Source organism: Lontra canadensis, unplaced genomic scaffold (assembly GCF_010015895.1).
Source record: "Lontra canadensis isolate GAN:19392208 unplaced genomic scaffold, GSC_riverotter_1.0 scaffold41, whole genome shotgun sequence".
Taxonomy (NCBI): domain Eukaryota; kingdom Metazoa; phylum Chordata; class Mammalia; order Carnivora; family Mustelidae; genus Lontra; species Lontra canadensis.
Window position 1 is genome coordinate 7307619 of NW_022631035.1, and position 18357 is coordinate 7325975.

Sequence of the window (18357 nt, forward strand, 5' to 3'; positions counted from 1 at the left end):
CAAAATAAGCTGGAGCCTCTAATTTTCCAATAACGTATGGGTTGTGGTTCTCCTATGATCTAACCATCCCCCCAGATTTTGTCCATACAGACCCACTTCTGTATTATCATGTGTTCCTTTTCCAGTAGAAATTGATAGAGTAGGTAGCTCAAGTTTGTTCTCTCCACTTAAGTCAGTGACTGTCAAAAGAGGAAGCCACTCCTTTGGAGGGACAAAGAAAGTGAGCCCAGCCTTTGGATGTGGCTCTCCATGGATGACCCCTCCTACGTGAGACCAGTGTGGTCTGCCCAGAAACTCTTAGCGTCCGTGGTTAGCTAATCTCTCCAGTGTCCAACCCCATCAAAAAGAACAGACGCATCCTCTAGACCTGTGCTGTACAGGGAGATAGCCGTTGGTGTCCTGTGGTTATTTAATTTAAATACAAGCCACGTTCCCAGCTACACCAACCACATTTCAAGTGCTCAGCAGCCACGCCCAAGAGCGGCTGCCATATTGGACAGCCACACTGGACGGCATATGGAACATTCGCACCATCACACGTGGTTTCCTGGGCATGTGCCCAGCAGGCTATCTCCAGCCCGCCACCCCCTGCCTTCCTCCCTCCCCTTAGATACTGCCTGGCCGGGCTGCCCGTCGGGTACCAGTTTAAGAACATCACAGACGCTGACGTCAACAACCTGCTGCTGGAGGACCTCATCATCTGGACCAACTACGAGATCGAGGTGGCCGCCTACAACAGCGCCGGGCTGGGTGTCTACAGCAGCAAAGTCGCCGAGTGGACACTGCAGGGAGGTGAGTGGGGATGGTGACCGTGGAGGAGCTGGTGCTTCTCTCTCTCCCTCCCCAGCCCGTGCCTGTCGGTCCTGGACCTGTCCAGTCCCGCCTCGGCCACGGCACCTGTTTCCCCCAGTCCTGAGCTATTGCCCGCTGTGCCTGGCTACCCCGTATGGCGGGAGGGTGCCGAGGGGCAGGCGAGTTGTGGGGGAGCATGATGAAGGCAGAGGCTTCGGGGGTACGGGGACCTTCTTCAGGGTCCACGTCACCTGGATCATGAAGCAGCTGGCTTGGGAGGGTTGTGAGGGTTGTGCAGAATGACCTTCCCCAAGCACGTTCCCATCCTTCACTTCTGTTTGTCTGTACCCTGTGAGCTGGGTCAGGCGAGAGTACTTAAACCCAAACTAATTGAGAGAAAGAGGGTGCCATGAGTCCATAACGCAAAGGGTCAGGGGGCGGGGCAGAGCAGACCCCTGCCTTTGTTATTTCTCTACTTAATGCCCAAGACTGACTCCACCCCTCTACCTCTACTGTCCCCCGCCCCGTCCCTCTGCTCTCCTCCAGTCCCCACTGTCCCTCCTGGCAACGTGCACGCAGAAGCCACCAACTCCACGACCATCCGCTTCACCTGGAATGCTCCCAGCCCCCAGTTCATCAACGGCATCAACCAGGGCTACAAGGTACGTGAGGCCTCCCCGCGGCCCCCAGAGGAAGGCTGGGGATTCTCTGAGGGAGGCCAGGGGCCGAGGAGCCGGGAGGAGGGAAGTACCCCCTGTGCTTCTGAAATCATTGGTTCAAGCCAAGCAGACGACACATGATCAAGGTGAAGGGCATGCAGGCTTGCTCTCAGGCCCCTTCCAGGCTGTGAGGGGGCCAGGACACCACCCAGCCTGTGACCCCGTGTGGAGGAGCTTTCTTGGGAAGACTGGGCTATAAGCAAACCACATTTGTCTCAGGCTCAGGAGCACCTGGGCATAGCCACGGCCCCAGAAAAATCCAGAATCCGCTTCTTCCTGCCAAGCTGTGGCTCTCCTAGACCCACACGTGTCCTTGGGCTGCACTTGACCCCACAGAGAGTGTGGTTAAGGGCACAGGACTGGGACCATGACAGATGCGGGCTAGAATCCAGGCTCTGGCTCTGCCTCTCACCGGCTCCCTAGACACGTCCTACAATCTGAGCCCCACTCCTTCGTGTTTGTCCAGCCTTCCTATAGGCTCCGTTCTAGATGCCGGAAAACCAAAATAACCTCCCCTCCCCTCATGTGTGCATGAGGACGATACTCACGCCTACTCCTTAGGGGCGCGTGGGGACTGAATGAGACGATATCCGTAACTCATTGGGCTCAGTGACACGCACGGAAGTGCCTTGCAGAGACACGTTTGTCCGAGCGGGGGGCCCTAACCAGGTGCCACCGTCCAGGCGGCTCCAACAACAAAAATCTTTGTCCTCCCACTTGCCAAGGCTGGAAGTCTGAGATCCAGGTCTGGGAAGGGCTGATTCCCTCCGAGACCACCGTCCTTGGTGCGTAGGTGCCACCTTCTCCCGGTGTCCACGCGTGGTCCCTCCTCTGCATGCATCCCAGCCTCTTCTTGAAAGGACGCCACTCACACTGGACTGCGGCCCCCCTTACTATCCTCATGTTAACTTCACTACCTCTTTAAAGACCCTCTGTCCGAATACAGTCCCCTCCTGAGGCCCTGGAGGTTAGGACTTCAACATGTGAGTTTGGGGAGTTAGGGGGACGCAGGTCAGCGTGCGACAATGAGCTTAGCAGTAATGGTAGCAGGTGTCATTCAATCCTGGTATTGGTAACGTGGGCGGGGGGGTCCTGTGGCAGCGGTAAATCTGCTGTCATTATAACCGCACAAGTCAGGACATCTCAGCCCTCCCCTCCGAGATCCCGGATCTTGCTCCCATGCCCGGGTCTCTGCTCCCACCCCACAGGGAGCACCCTGCCAGCCCCCTGTAAAAGAACAGAAGACAGATCACCTCGTGCGCTGTGTGCAGCTTGAGGCAGGTGGGAGGAGGCGGTCGGCCCCCTCCAGATGTGGGAGGGGTGTGCCATGGGAAGCAGGCCATGAAGGAGAAACCCCTTGGCCTCTGGCTTGGAGCCCAGGGATCTGGGGACTCGTGATGACCGCCGACACTTCCAGAAGGCTCCTGCACTTGCTCTGCTCCACGGCTGCACGTGCGGGACAGTCCAGATGATTTCTAGGACTTACAGCCTTAGCCGTTATTCCTGAGAAAAAAGGGTGGCTTGGGCAGAAAGGGACAGAGAGTAAATCACCCCGAGAATTTTCTGCTGGTGTTGCAAATAAAGGAGGGACGGTCTAGAGCCGGGTACGGGCCTGCTATGGCCCTCTTGCTCCGGGGAAGACGGTGCCAGGGCCGAGCAGGGCTGTCCTGGGGCAGGGGGCTGCTGCTGAACACTGGCTGGCTGGCTGGCCGTCCTGAAAGCCTCCTAATTGGGACTCTGGGGGGAGGCAGGGGAGGGAAGGGGAGGCTCGCACAGCGCTGAGAAGCAGAGGAGCTGAGCTGGGAACAATTAGCTTCTTGCTGCCAATTCTAAGTTTTCTTTCACAGACTGGGGGTGGGGAGGATGGGGCCAGGCTGCAGACTTCTAAGGCAGGTGGCTCCTGGCGGGCCAAGTAGCCAGGACCGTCAGGGCCATGACCTGGACAGAGCAGGAGGAGGCTGCGGAAGCCCGCGTGATTTCCAGGTCTGCCTGGTGCCCAGCACCCATGGCTTGTCCTTAAAAACATCTGCGGGCATGAACAGCCCAGGGGTTTTGCGCGTAGGATGGCTTGGCCTGCCTTGCATTCTTCTCTCAGAAGGAAGGCTTCTCCTCCCCCCATTTCACAGAGGAGGAAACTGAGGCACGAGAGGCAAGTAACTTGTTCAAAGCCAGAGCAGCTGCGAAGCTCAGATTCAAACTTCAGAGCCTGCATCTCTTGCTTTAAAAAGAAAATGTGTCGGGACCCCTGGGGGGCTCCGTCAGGGCAGCATCTGACTCTTGATTTCGGCTCAGGTCGTGATCTCAGGGTCGTGGGATCAGCAGGGAGCCTGCTTAAAGGATTCTCTCTTCCTCTCCTCCATCCCTCCCCCTGCTCACTCACATGCTCTCTCTCTTTTTCTAAATAAATAGGTAGATAAAATTTTTTTTTAAAAAGGTGTCCTATGATTTAACTATAAAATAATAACTATGCCTTGATTTTTTTTTTTTTTTTTCTAAAGACAAATGGATTCAAGCAGGGATTTTGTTTCCTGCTGCCCCGGCCTTCACCGTCACAGGGAGAAAACAGCAGTGCGTGGCCTTTTGCGTTCCTCCAATGAGAATGGACTCCCCCCCGCCCCTTGGAATTGTTAAAAATGTTCAGACATCTCCCAAAGAAGGGAAAACAGTAATAACTTTAGAAGCCCCTAACGCATCCCAGCTTTAACAATTCCCAGCTCGTGGCCAAATGTGTCCTGTCTGTTCCCCAGCCTCCGACTCTGCTCTGGAATATTGTCGAGCAAATCCCAGGCCACCGTATCATTTCATCCATAAACGGTTCTGCCAAGAAGTATTATAAAGCCTCCGTTTCAGACACAACCACAGTACCCACACTGTCATCATCATGCCTAAAAATGTCACCAGTCCCCTTGATGTCATCGGATATGCCGTCGGCCCTGATTTCTTCGACTAGTGGCTGTATTTGCTTCAGGATCCCAATGAGGTCCTCACGACGGCAACTGGTTCGGTGTTCCTTTGGGTCTCGGCGGATCTAGAGAGTCTCTCTCTCTCTCTCTCTCTCTCTCTCTCCTTTCTCGCTCTCTTTTTCTTGTAATTTATCTAGTCAAGAAACGTAATCATTTGCCCTATAGAATTTTCCGCAGCCTGGATTTTGCCGATTGCCTCTCTGTGGGGTCATTTAACACAGGCCTGTGAATGCTATGTTCGCAGCAAATTGGAACTGAAAACTAGAGGCTTGATCAAATTCAGGTTTGGTGATTTCGTGGGTTTTTTCCCCCCAAATATTGTTTCCTAGAGGGTGCTGTGCCCTTACATCAGAAGGCCTAAGGTCTAGCTGTCTCTCTTACTATCGCGTGGTGACCACCGACCACCCTGTGTGACCTGTTATTTCAGTAGGGCTGCAAAATGAGGACAGTCAAATATTATAATTTCTCCTTGATGTATTAGCAGAAATGTTTTCCAGTGAAAAGAAGTTTTCCCCCTTACCAACTCTTTGCTTACCTAAAGGTGCAGTTCATCTAGGAAAATCCTGGTCAAAACTCTGTCCTTTTCCATCACCTACCAATTTTCAGAGTCAGGAATGACATTCCTTAGCATCTTCTAAAGTGACAGGTGAATTTGGATGGGGGAGAGGAGGACATTTTTTTGTTTAATTGTTGGTAAATTATTATGTACTCAAGCATTTTTAACTCATCTGGTAGGTTTCAACCATGGCTGTCATTATTCATGTTGATGCCAGATGGGCCCATCGTTGGCCTCTTTGGTTGCTGAATCCTGTTGACGGGGCCCCGGTAGGCTGATAGGATGGTTCCCGCTGTCTCCGGTTCCTGCCCAGTCCCTGGGATCAGCCGTGACTTCAGGCAATCTTGTTTTTTTCGGTGGGAAATGACAGATACCACAGCCTAGGCCCTGAGGGCTCTCCTTAACACCAGCTAACACTGGAGGCCATTTCTAGGCTCTGTTAATGGACAGCTCGGAAATGCTTCTTCTTCTCCTCCTCCTTTTCAGATAAGACACATACAGATATACTTCAACTCAATTTCAGGGCTATAAGCTCTTTAATCATCTTATAGGTCTTTGTCTCTCTTTCCTCCATACCGAAAATCCAGTTCCTACAACACCAACGTAATTACCTGCCTACTTTATCCCCAAAACACCCACAACCGTCTCAGAACAGTCATCCCACCACGCTGAGGACCAAAGATCGTGGCAGGTGATTTGCAGCGCTTTCAGTACCTGGGGCGCATCCCGCTGGGGACATCCTTCCCCTGCCTGGGCTACAAAGTCTCCAGAAATAGTTTCTCTCTGTGTAAGTTTGCTGCAGCTCAATACAGCGCTAGGTCGATTTGTTTCATTTTGGTTTCGATTTTTAGGGATTGATTTTTTAATTTAATTTTGTTCTATAATTATGGAACATAGTTACGTGTTTCCAAAGTTAGATATACAAAGTACGTTCACAGAAAATCAGCCTGAATTCTCCTTTCCCTCCCCCATAGGTTTGATTTCTTTTTGTCTGGTTGGTTTGGTTTTTCCTTTCATTTCTTGAACATAAGCAAATGCAAACATGTATAAATGTGTGTCCCCCCCCCCTTCTTCGATAAAGGACACTCTACATTTTATCCATCTTGCTTCTTTATTTGCATTATATCCTGGGGATTGCGCCATAGGAATATAGAGATTCTGGTTTCCTTGTCAACATCTGTGTTGGACTCCATGGCATGGCTTTCCACATTTGGTTTCCACGTTACGTTTCCAGTTTGGTCAGGCAGCTCCCCAGCAGTGACATTGGGGTTGTTTCCAGACTTTTACTATGATGAACATCTCTGCAGTGGATATCTTTGTGCATCTATCTTTTCATATTCTTCACATTTCGCTTTGGAATAGATTCATAGAAAGGAGATTGCTGGATCAATGGATAAATGTATATATAATTTCCCTGCTACTGCCAAATCCTTCCATGATTTTTAAAATTCTTTTAATTTAATTTTTTAAACAGGAAATGTATTTACATGATTCAAAAACCAACGAAAGTAAAAAGATAAACGTGTAGCAGAAATCCTCCATCGCACTCCAGTTCCTCATCTGCCTGGTTCTGTCCCACCCACCCAACCCCGAAACTCTCCTCACTCCTGGTAACCACGGTTGTTAATAGCCTGCCTATCCTTCCAGGATGTTCCAGAACTCTCCCCACTCCTGGTAACCACTGTTGTTAATATCCTGCCTATCCTTCCAGGATGTTCCGGAACTCTCCCCACTCCTGGTAACCACTGTTGTTAATGCCCTGCCTGTCCTTCCAGAATGTTCCGGAACTCTCCCCACTCCTGGTAACCACTATTCTCCCCACACCTGGTAACCACTGTTGTTAATATCCTGCCTATCCTTCCAGAATGTTCCAGAACTCTCCGCACTCCTGATAACCACTGTTGTTAATATCCTGTCTATCCTTCCAGAATGTTACATGCAAAGAGAGATGGGGGAAAGACAAAAGGAGAAGGAAAGAGAGAATTTCCTCTACTTTTTCCTTTACTCCAGCAGCTAGCAGGCTGCATATAACCCTCTACCCTCTCATCCCCATAACACATCGCCTCTGTCATCACTTCATCTCTCCTCCCAGCAGCCAGCAAGGCAGCTCTCACCCTCCCCTATAATAGCCTGAGGCTCAGAGAGGCTGGGTGACTTTCCCAGGGTCACACAGTAAGGAACAGAGCTGGGTTCTGTTCTTCTTCCTCTCCTCTGCTTTCCAAGGCAGAGGCCCAGGATCCTTGATCTGGTGCTGTTCCCCAAGCCCACGGGCACCCACACTCCCCAGCCATGCTCACAACAGCCCAGTCTGCCTTGACTCCGAGACTAAGGGCCTGATAAAGTACATGAACACTGAGCCTGAGTGACAAGATCAGGGATGCAGACAGCAAAGAGGAACTCCGACGCTCTCCTGGCAGCCGTGTGTACCTCGGGAGGCAGAGGCCTTCATCCGGGGTCTCCCTCTGAGGGAGGCCCACAGATCTGAAGCCAGCCCCTGACAGCACCGTGTGCACCAGCCAGGCCTCAGTCTCTGTGGTCCTCAGTTCCCTTCCCGCAACAGCACAGGGCAGGGATGTCCATCCAGTCCCCACTGTGATGATGCGGTGGGGCTGGCGGGCGACGGGCTTACCCCAGTGCCTGACACAGAGTATGAGCTCGTCCAACGGGTAGCCCTGGGCTGCCCTGAGCCCACCGCCTTTCAGGGAACAGGAGGTGCAGAAGGCAAGTCTGTAGTCTTCCTGGCCTGGGGGAGAGACCTCTTAACACTGGGCCTCCTCCTCTGCAGACAGCTAGAGAATGACAAGGGGCTGACATCCCAGAGTAACTTTCAAAGCCGCCTCCATCCTGCTGCCATCTTGGGCTTCGGGCCTGGAGCCGTAAGACAAAGAAGTCGTCATTCAGGAAACCACACGACGCTGTGCACTTCTGGGTCATTTTTGAAGCCAATTCCCAGTGATGGTATTTTAAGGCACCTGTAAAGATATTCCTTGTCCTTTATTCCTGTAATAATGGTAGTGATTATAATTGGCCTAAACCCAATAAAATAATATTTACCCAGATTTTGCACTTGCTGGGGAACAGACCACACAATTAATTCTATCGGCGTAATTAATTCAAAATTTACATTAATTAAATTAAATTAAAACATTAAACTTGTTTCTTAACCTACTCCAAAGAAGTTCGGCAATTTAATTGCTCTGAAACAAGATAACCAAAATAAGGAGGATATTTAACATACTTATTAAATGCCACTTAGTATTTCTGATTAGTATTTTTAGGGTCTAATTAGTGTCTAATTAACTTGCTATAGGCTATCTTTTCACAACACCAATTAAATTTCCAAACATCCTTTATAAACACGCAGCCACGAAAAAGGAGAGGCTGAAGCATTGTTCTAGGGGTGAGTTAATCAGGAGACATCAGCGTGCTATTGTTTTATATCTATCAATACCCATGCTTATTAAAACTCATCGTGTTGCTTTTCATCATTAATTGCTAGTTAATCAATTTCAAATGAACGAGGAACTCTCTGAGACCAGCTGTCATTGTTGGAGACAGATGAAGGGCCCAAAAAGCAGGAGAGTGAGGGCACAGATCGAGAAGAGAAGGAAGGGGAGGCGGGAAGCGGGTGCGTCCCAGGTGGGGTGTGCAGCACGGAAGTCAGGCAGAAAAGCCGCGCTGCGTCCCCAGACCGGGCTTCCCTCGCCGATCCCCACCTCCACGACAGGTCTCAGACTGAAATCCCAGCTTGGAACACGTTGAAAGCACTAGCGGAAGTGGCAGTTCTATGGGGAAACTCCGAGGGAGACCCTGTCTAGCCCAGACGGAGAAAGCTTTAGGGAACCCTGGGAAGCTGGGCTCTCCTGCAGCTCCCGGACTGCGGGAGAGCGCTCGGCCTCTTCTGGAACATTCTTGCTGCCCTGCCTGAGTTGCTGGTCTCTCCCCAGCTGATTGCCTGGGAGCCGGAGCAGGAAGAGGAGGTTACCATGGTGACTGCCCGGCCCAACTTCCAAGACAGCATCCACGTGGGTTTCGTGTCTGGCCTGAAGAAGTTCACCGAGTACTTCACCTCCGTTCTCTGCTTCACCACTCCCGGCGACGGGCCTCGAAGCACCCCCCAGCTGGTGCGCACCCATGAGGATGGTAGGCACCACCCCACCCCTGCCGTCCCTGCCCCCCTCCCCAGCCACACTCCCCCACCCCCCCGAGAACCAGGCTGAGCGCTCCAGGTACAGGGCAGTCCCGGCCTTTTCTTCCATCCTGGGGTGCCCCTGGAGTACACGGGCTGTCCTGCAGACAGTGGTCTCTCGCTAGCTCTAATGTGCATTGGGGGGGTCCTTTTGGGGTACAGTGCCGGGTCCTGTGGGACACCTGAGCTTCAGTGAAATCCTGGACACATCCCTGAAGGTCAGCTGGCAAGAGCCGGGAGAGAAGAATGGCATCCTCACAGGTAAGGGTTACAGGTGGGCATTCCGAGCCCCAGGGGTGGGAAGACAGGGTCGTCCAGTCCATCCTGTTGTCCTGCTGACCAGTGTTCATCCAGAACCTCCCAGAAGGCCAGTCTTTCTTAGAAAGTACTCAGGGGAGGTTCTCAGGCCCTCTGCTCTATAGCACGTCCCAGGGCCTCCACCACAGGCCTCAAGCAGCTGCCATAAGTATCACTCCGTCCTACGGTCCCCACCCAACAGGGTCATCCCACCCAAGTTATACCTGGGGCCCCAGAGACGAGGTTCCCAGCTCCCGTGGCCCCACTGCTCCCAGCCCAAGCAGTGCAGAAAGGCCAAAGCAAGCATTTGGTCACGCCAAGCTCACGCCACAACTGGGGGCTCTCCCTAGGATACCGGATATCCTGGGAGGAGTACAACCGAACCAACACCCGCGTGACCCACTACCTACCCAACGTGACCCTGGAGTACCGCGTCACAGGCCTCACCGCGCTCACCACCTACACCATCGAGGTGGCTGCCATGACCGCCAAGGGCCAGGGCCAGGTGTCTGCATCAACCATCTCCTCTGGGGTGCCTCCAGGTGGGTGCCCGCTCGTAGGACAGGACTTCTGGCCTCTTGGGGCCCTCCTCCTGACCAAGAGGCTTCCCTTTTGCTCAGGAACACTGGCTTTCCTCCCCCAGAGCTCTGCCCTGCCTTGGGTCCATGGTCTCTTGCATTCCCCCCAGAGCAGGCTTACATCTCATGACCCCAGGTCTCTGGATGGAGGCTGGGTGGGGTTCCTGCTGATTCCCCCTGTGGCTCTCAGAAAAGCATAGTCCCCCAGAGGACACCTCCCCATCCCCGTCTCATCCAGTCCCATCCCACACCAGGTTCTGCATGGAGCCATGCTCTCTCTGATTTAGGGGAAGAATTCTCACGGTCGCCCAGAAAGTCCAAGCGGGATCCCCGCCAGTGGAAGTGTTGGTTGGGAAAGGGGTAGCCTAAGGCGGGAATCATCTGAGAACCTGGTAGGAGGAACAAGCTGAGCTCTAGTCTCAGCCCTGCTTCTGCCAAGCTCTGCGACCTAGAGCAAGTCAAGGTGCCCCCTGTGCCTCAGTTTCCCCATATGTATCTGTGGAAGGTGGACTTGGTAACCATATGGTCCTGGCTGGGTGTGTAAGTCTGTGCCTATGGGACCCAGCCAGAATCCCTCGACCTGCCCCCCCCCCGACCCCACTCCCGAGACGGCTGAGATCCCAGAGCTGACTCGGGTGACCGCACCTGATTGGAAACACCAACACATGATTGTGCCTAGAGCCCAGTGGTATATCTGCATCAGTTCAGTTAGTCCTTACAGCAGCCCTGAGGTGGGGGATAGTACCATCGCCGTTCCACCGAGGAGGACGCTGCAGCTCAGAAAGGTTAGGTGACGAGCCCAAAGACACACAGCGTGGAAGCAGTGAGGTTAGAGGCCAGCCCAAGACAGTCTGACTTCCAGAGCCTGTACTCTTTTCTGTTCATCCTGAATCCGCAGGTTCCTGGGCAGAAATTAGGGGCTACCTCCTCCACCAGCCTCCTCCTGATCTTGCTCAGCCATTATCAGGTTTGGGAGGGCTGAGAGGGGCCGTGCGTGTGGATGGAGAGAAGATTCTGTCGGGAAGCCCTTGCATGCCCAGCCCCCGTTCCCCGGCCCAGTCAGCCTCCCTGTGGCTCTGGGGGCCCTCCCAGCCCCCACCCTGCCTCGGGTGCCTGGTCAGGACACACAGAACCGTGGATGCAGGAAGGAGACTGTGTCGGAGGACAGAAGCCTTGGCCCAGCTCCTCCCACCAGGCTTCTAGAAAAGGGTGACACACAGCCGCCGGTCCAGAGGCCTAGTCCATGTGGAAGGACCCTGTCCTCAGCTGATCTCCTTTCCCACCCTGTGTTGCAGAACTCCCCGGGGCCCCCACCAACCTGGGCATCTCCAACATCGGCCCCCGCTCCGTGACCTTGCAGTTCAAGCCGGGCTACGACGGGAAAACCTCCATCTCCCGCTGGCTGGTGGAGGCCCAGGTAAACCCTGATGCCAGGGGACCCGCAGCCCACGCAGCCTGCTCCCTTGGCCTTGGGCACACCCCTGTACTTGAGAGCAAACCACATGTGTGTTGGGGTTTTAAATATGCAGCTGTCAGATGGCCAGATACACCAAAAATGCCACCATTCCCAGGTCTGCCTCCGCTTCACTGAGCCCTGTGCATGCACATATGTACGTGCACACACATACACGCGCCCACACACCAGTCCCGTGGGTCGGGTGCAGACCGGCCGGCCTGGAGAACTACACCGCTGCAGCCCACATCCCCGTAAGTGGCGAGTCTCCGCTTTGGCTCCACCCGGGAGCTCATTAAATACCCAGATTCCCGGGTACCAACCCCAGGGATTCTGATGAGCTAGGTCTAGGGCAGGGCCCTGGGGTGGGTTTCTAGTAAGCATTCCAGCAGCTTCTGATGCAAGGTGGCCTGGGCTCATGCTTGAAGTCATGCTTCAGGGCCTGGAAAGGTGGTGACCCCATTTGGGGCCCACCAGGTGAGCCCTGGGATGGAATCAAGACCTTCCATGGGCAGGACTTCACCTCCAAGAACCTGGGGCACAGAACATCTCAGCCCCACAAGCCGAGCAGGTCTAAGAGTGTCTCCCTTTTCCAGGTAGGCATGGTCGGGGAGGGAGAGGAGTGGCTGCTGGTTCATCAACTCACCAACGAGCCGGACGTCCGCTCCATGGTGGTGCCCGAGCTCAACCCCTTCACCTACTACAGGTAACAGGGCCAGATGCAGGGGCTTCCCAAACCCGGCCGGGCTTTGGCCCTGGGGTCCTGCCCTCATCACTTTGCTTGCTCCCTTCCCCCATCCCAGCTTCCGAATGCGCCAGGTGAACATCGTGGGCACCAGCCCCCCCAGCCAGCCTTCTAGAAAGATCCAGACCCTCCAGGCACCCCCTGACATGGCCCCCGCCAACGTGACCCTACGCACGGCAAGTGAGACCAGCCTGTGGCTCCGCTGGATGGTGAGGCCCCCACGAGGGCAGTGGGGCTGGGATGGCTCCTTGGTCCTTGTCACCCTACCATGGTCATTGTCCCTGGGGGACCACATCAAAGAGGGGTTCATCAGAACACCCACAGCTCCCTTCTCTTTTCTTTACACCCAGCACCTTTAAGGTACCTCATACTCAGTCTGGGCCAAAAAATAAAAGCCTTTTGTGAGAGGGAGCTAGAAGACACTGTTCAGTGAGCAAAGCGTTTTACGTATTTCTTCCATTTAATCTTCCCAGTGACCCTGCAAAGGGCACATCAAGACCCCAGTTTACAGATAAGGAAACTGAAGGTCAGAGGAGTCAGGAACTCGCCCATGGCCACACAGCTCCCAAGTGGTGGGCCTGGGGTTCAGGTGTAAGTGGTCCCCTACACCAAGTCCGAGAGCGAGGGATCACATCTGAGGTGGCGGGACAGGTGCAGGAGATCACCCCCACGGGCCAGGGTTGCTGGTTGAGGGCCATTACCCCAAGCGACCCTGCCCACCCTGAGGGCTTCCTCCTGGCAGGCACAGTTCTGAGCTCTGTATTCGAAGTCCGGCCTGGAACTCTCTCCACCGGCTTGTGACAGCAGAGTGATCCTGAGCTCCTGCTTCACAGATGGGGAAACTGAGGCAGAGAGCAGTCAGATCGCTGGCCCGAGTCCCACCAACCCTCACCAACGTCCTCCCCCACCCTCTAGTTAATAGCAGGGCTCGGTTTCCCACCCTGGGGGGTCTGGCCTCCCAGAATCTGCAGTCCTAACCCTTGAGCACACTGCCACCCCGTCTTCCAGGGATCAGGAGAGAACGTGTCTCCCCGACGCCGTCCCCCCCCAGGACAGCGTTGTCCTGACTGCTGCCCCACGCAGCAGTCATCCAAGAGGTGTGAGGCGCATACAGGAACTCTGAGACAAACGAATGTGGGGGATGACACCCCATAGCCTGGCTCCTGTCCTTAGTGCAAGGAAAAGCCTGCCTGACCCCGCTTCGCCGGCCGATCTGGCCACACACAACTTGGGTTTTGTGTCCACATGAGCTCTCTTACCACTTGCACAAAACACAATTTGCAAAACACCAGGCTGTGGGATTGACTGGAAATCCCTTACGCCCTTTCACTCAGGCGGACGCCCGGTAGAAGGAGCTCATGGCCCCATCAGCCTGGGACAAAGGGTAGTTCCTAATTCTGAGTCCCCTCCCGGGGGGCTGGTGCCGGGCACAGCTCAGCGGCCTCACGGCCCCGGATGTGTGCAGCCCGCATTACTGCAAGCCTAGGCTCTGCCCCACTCTGGGCCGGCTCCCGCCTTCATCTGGTAGCTCACTTTAAGGTTTCCAAACACTAAAAGACTAGATAGAGACTGACCGATGCCCCGTGGCGGCTGGGGGGTGCTGGGGGAGAAATAAAAAGGCAATTGGTGCCCCGCGCAGGGCCCCAAGCACCTCCAGACCTGCCTAATGGTCCACGGCCTGTTACCTTTCCCTGGCAGGTAAGGAAGCGTGCGCTCTAGGCCCATCGATTTCTGTCTTAATGGTCTCTGGTCGGCTTCACTAAGTGTCTGCGGAGCAGCGGCCGGCCGGAGGCAGCGAGTGTGCTGGGAGTGAGGCAGAGGCCGAGGAACCGGAGGAAGTGGGTCAGAATGTGGGGAGCCTGTGGACCGCGGGCCCCTCAGAACCCCCAGGGAAGCAGTATTGGCAAGGAGGTGAAGGCCAAGGGCCTTCGGAGGGATTCTGAAGGCAGAGTCCTCCGCTCACACCTGCCCCCGATCACAGCCCGCCCCCCCATGCACACACCCCCACTGCCTACCAACACTGCCCAGGTTCATCCAAATGACCTTGAGCCAGCAGCCACAGCCCCCGCAGCCGAGGAAGGGAATCTGTCTGTTCTCTTGGCTGAAACTTTCTAGAAGGGGAGGCCGAACATGGAGCAAGAGAGACTGGGGCCTGCTGCTGGAAGGGCTGCTGCCAGTGCCGAGTGTTCCCTCCGTGCCCGAGATGCTGTGCCCCACACTTGCTTCTCCACGGGTGCGCGTGCACTGGGAGCAGGCGTGTTAGAAATTAAGTGAGTGTGTGTGGGCAGTCTACACGAGGGAGTTAAGTGGTAGAGACAGCCAAGGCCACGGGTGCTGTGCTCATCAGCCTGTTGGACAGACAGGCTTTGTGGGTCTCCTCTCCAGTCTGACGGCCCTAGCCGGCTCCTCAGTTTGCCCTGGACACAGTAAAGCATGGATGCCGCCTCTCCTTGGAGCTTGGCACAGACAGGCAGGGAGACAGGACCCAGCAGATCACAGAATCACAATCTAAGCCCTCCTCGGGGAGAGCAACTCTCATGGGCACGCACAGCTTGGACGGTGGGTGTGGTAATCCTATAGGGCTCCCTGGAAGAGGGTGCATGAGCCAGATAGTTCCCCACACGGGGCGGGCCTGGCCTCACAGCCGCTGTACGATCCCACCTTCCCGCAGCCTCTCCCGGAGATGGAATACAATGGGAACCCCGAGTCGGTGGGCTACAAGATCAAATACAGCCGGGCAGACGGCCACGGCAAGACGCTGAGCCACGTGGTCCAGGACCGCGGGGAGCGTGAGTACACCATCGAAGACCTGGAGGAGTGGACAGAGTATCGCGTCCAGGTCCAGGCCTTCAACGCCATCGGGAGCGGGCCCTGGAGCCAGACAGTGATGGGCAGGACCCGGGAGTCAGGTACTGCAGCCCTTGCCCTGGGTCCCGCTAGCCTGTGGCAGGGACCGCCCCACCTTTGCTCTCACGGCCTTCCAAGGCCACGAAGGCTGGAGCCGTCGTTCAGAATAAGCCCAGGCTCACTTTCCCATTTGTGTCCAACATCCCGGCGAAGCACCTGACCTTTCTGCCGTATCCCCCGGCATCTTCCCACTGGTCCCAAAGTTGGGGGGCTGGGGGATTCCCACCCCTGCGGGTTAGCCAGGAGGTCTTTCCCTGCAAACTGCCCATGCTTTCTGGGCCCTCCCCTTTAACTCTGACACCCAGCAGTGGCTGAAAGAACCGGAGGTGGGGAGGTCGGATCAGCTCTCAGAACATTCCAGAACCAGAACCAGCAGCTCACGGGACCCTGGCAAGGGTCACCCACAGAACATGAGCCCCCAGCCTTCAGGCAGCCCTCATGCACCCACATGTGGTTCGCTGCTCTGAGGCTTTTTCCTGGAACCTTTTAAAGGACGTGCCTCCCCATCCCAGCCCCTCCCCCTCATCACTGCTCTGCAGACAGGAAGTGGGGGCTCTTCTTCACATTGGTCCCAGCAGAGGATAACAGGGAGGCTTATCTGAAACCAGAAGCAGCATCTGTGATGTTCCAGAGTCACCAGGAATCTCTGCAGGATAATTTGCTACTTGGGGACCAGGGGTCACGCCTCCTTCCCCTGGAGGACCCCCTGGGTCCTGAGCTCCCTCTGTCTTCTCTTTCTCTCCCTCAGTTCCGTCCTCTGGCCCCACTAACGTGTCTGCACTGGCCACCACCTCCAGCAGCATGCTAGTGCGCTGGAACGAGATCCCAGAGGCCGACCGAAATGGCCTTGTGCTGGGCTACAAGGTGAGTCCCGGCTCCAAGGTCACCTGCATCCTCATCCAAGGTGCCCTATCCCGTGACCCCTGGGGCCCGCGTCTCCACCTTCTGGAATGGATGTGCAGGGGATCCCAGCATCTGTGCTCCAGGTGGCACAGCAACCAAGGAATCTTCCGTCAGGACTGCGGGCCTCCAGAGAGGCCCAGGTCCTTCCCACCCATCCCCGCCGCCCCCAGGAGGCCCTGCTGGCTGCCCCAGCCTCACTCAGCCTGTGGGCCTGGTTCCCACCATCTTCTAGAACCGCTGTCAAAGCTGCGCCCAGCCACAGGGTTCAGCCCTGGCCCACAGATTGGGAGACGTGGCTTGACGTCCCTGCTCTGCCAGTACTGGCTGTGTGACCTCGTGCCAGTCACGCCTCCTCTCGAGCCTGTTTTTCCCAGCTAAATGGTCTCTAAGGAAGCTTGCAGCTCCATGGCCCAGTGCATCTTTGTGTCCCCTGCTCTCCCAGAGCCCAAGCTCCACCGTATCCCATGCCCTCCTGGGGCCACGCCTCTCCGAGGAGCCCAGGGCCCACCAGCTCTGTTCCCGCCTGCCTCGCTCCGGGGTGAGACTTGGGGAGGGAGCTGGCAGGCAAGACCCAGACCGCAGGCCCTCACCCCCTGCACTGTGCTCTGGCAGGTGATGTATAAGGAGAAGGACTCGGATTCCCAGCCCCGGTTCTGGCTGGTGGAAGGGAACTCCTCCCGCAGTGCCCAGCTCACGGGCTTGGGCAAATACGTGCTCTACGAGGTCCAGGTGCTGGCCTTTACGCGCATCGGGGATGGCAGCCCCAGCCACCCCCCCATCCTGGAGCGGACGCTGGATGATGGTGAGTTTGAATCCCTGTGCACCTGGGGAGGCTGGGAGCTCTCCTTCCTCCTGCCTGCCTGGCCCTGCCCCTCTGGGCTCACACTTTGCCCCAAACAGAACCATGGCGTCAGGCTTCTCCTGTTGGGGGCAGGACACCAAGGGCCACCAACCCATCGTGAGGGGTTACACATTGCAGACTCTGCTTCCCTGAGGAAGAGATGGAAGGCAAGAACGATTTGACTTTGGATTCAGTCTCTTGCACGCTCTCTGGGACAAGTGCGCAGAATAGAGACCTGTTTTAATTTGGGTTTGCCTGGGGCAGGTTCACTTGGAGCAAAGCTCTGTGCAAGGAAAAGGCTTGCTTTTTCCTGGGCATGAGCCTCCTGGTCTCATTTACAAAAGAGCAATGCCAGCAGGGCTGCAGGCATTCATCCCCGCAGCAGAACTTTCTGTCAAAGTCTGATCAACGGGTCCTTGGCTCCCTTCTCTCCCCCCACACACCTACCCTGACCGCCCCCCACAAACACCGCTGGGGTCTAGACAAGAGCGCAAAAGGAAGCGCAGACACCATATGTCCACATATTCTAAAGTTATAAGTCAAGCTAATGATCTGTTAAATTCAGTATGTTTGACTCTCCTGCCTTGACCTGGAAGGCCAGGTTCAAGTTTAGAAATCTCAGACTTCGGGGATTCTCTGTTGGGATGAGGTTGCCCAGGGAGGATTGCCTGTGCCTTGTTCCTTTCTCCTCCTCTCCCCGGCACATGGTACTTGGTCTCCATCCACCTGCCCCAAACAGCTGCCCCTTCCCCAGCCATCCATCGGTCCGGAGGTGCAAGTCTGGGGAACGGGCTCATGCAGACCCTCATAAAGGAGCATTTCGGGCTCAGAGTGAGCCTCCCACCAATCCCACCCTATGGGTGGAAAGAAGTCAGACTGGCGCCTTCTGTATTAGAGACCAAGGGCAAGTCCCCCTCCCCAGTACAACCCAGCATGTACATATATGTGCACGGACATGGACCCTGAGCCACAGGAAGCTGGAGCCTGTACCCTTCTGCTTCCTGCCAAATAACGCCTCTTCTTGAGGGTAGAAACCTCACCGATAGCATCTCTGTGTCCCGTGTTGGGTCGCGGTGTCAGGGACAGAGCAGCGCTCCACAGAGATCATCTAGCTGAGTGTGCCTTTCCCCCACGGCCCACCCACCTGCTCTGCTGGAGCTGGACCCAGGGGGTGAGGGGTGGGGCTAAGCATCCGCTGCCCTGCCACTTGCTTCTCCTTTGTCCCTTCCAGTCCCAGGACCACCCATGGGCATCCTCTTCCCAGAGGTGAGGACCACATCCGTGCGACTGATCTGGCAGCCCCCCTCTGCCCCCAACGGCATCATCCTTGGTAAGCCTCTCCCCTCTCCAGTGCCCTGACTGTGGGTAGAAGGAGGAGGCATAAGGTGTAAAGGAGGCCAGAGGCAGACTAGGC

General features: G+C 55.6%; 1 protein-coding gene across 1 annotated transcript in view; it reads left to right on the forward strand.

Annotated features, from left to right (window-relative positions):
- SDK2 (sidekick cell adhesion molecule 2) overlaps positions 1 to 18357 on the forward strand; it is a 245342-nt gene that overhangs the window by 188788 nt on the left and 38197 nt on the right. Inside the window, exons 17-28 of the mRNA XM_032870716.1 lie at positions 611 to 792; positions 1339 to 1454; positions 8978 to 9173; positions 9382 to 9480; positions 9867 to 10058; positions 11390 to 11511; positions 12144 to 12253; positions 12351 to 12501; positions 14964 to 15201; positions 15948 to 16063; positions 16715 to 16904; positions 18175 to 18273. Of these exons, the coding sequence (XP_032726607.1) occupies positions 611 to 792; positions 1339 to 1454; positions 8978 to 9173; positions 9382 to 9480; positions 9867 to 10058; positions 11390 to 11511; positions 12144 to 12253; positions 12351 to 12501; positions 14964 to 15201; positions 15948 to 16063; positions 16715 to 16904; positions 18175 to 18273 (1811 nt within the window). The remainder of the gene's footprint in view (positions 1 to 610; positions 793 to 1338; positions 1455 to 8977; positions 9174 to 9381; positions 9481 to 9866; positions 10059 to 11389; positions 11512 to 12143; positions 12254 to 12350; positions 12502 to 14963; positions 15202 to 15947; positions 16064 to 16714; positions 16905 to 18174; positions 18274 to 18357) is intronic.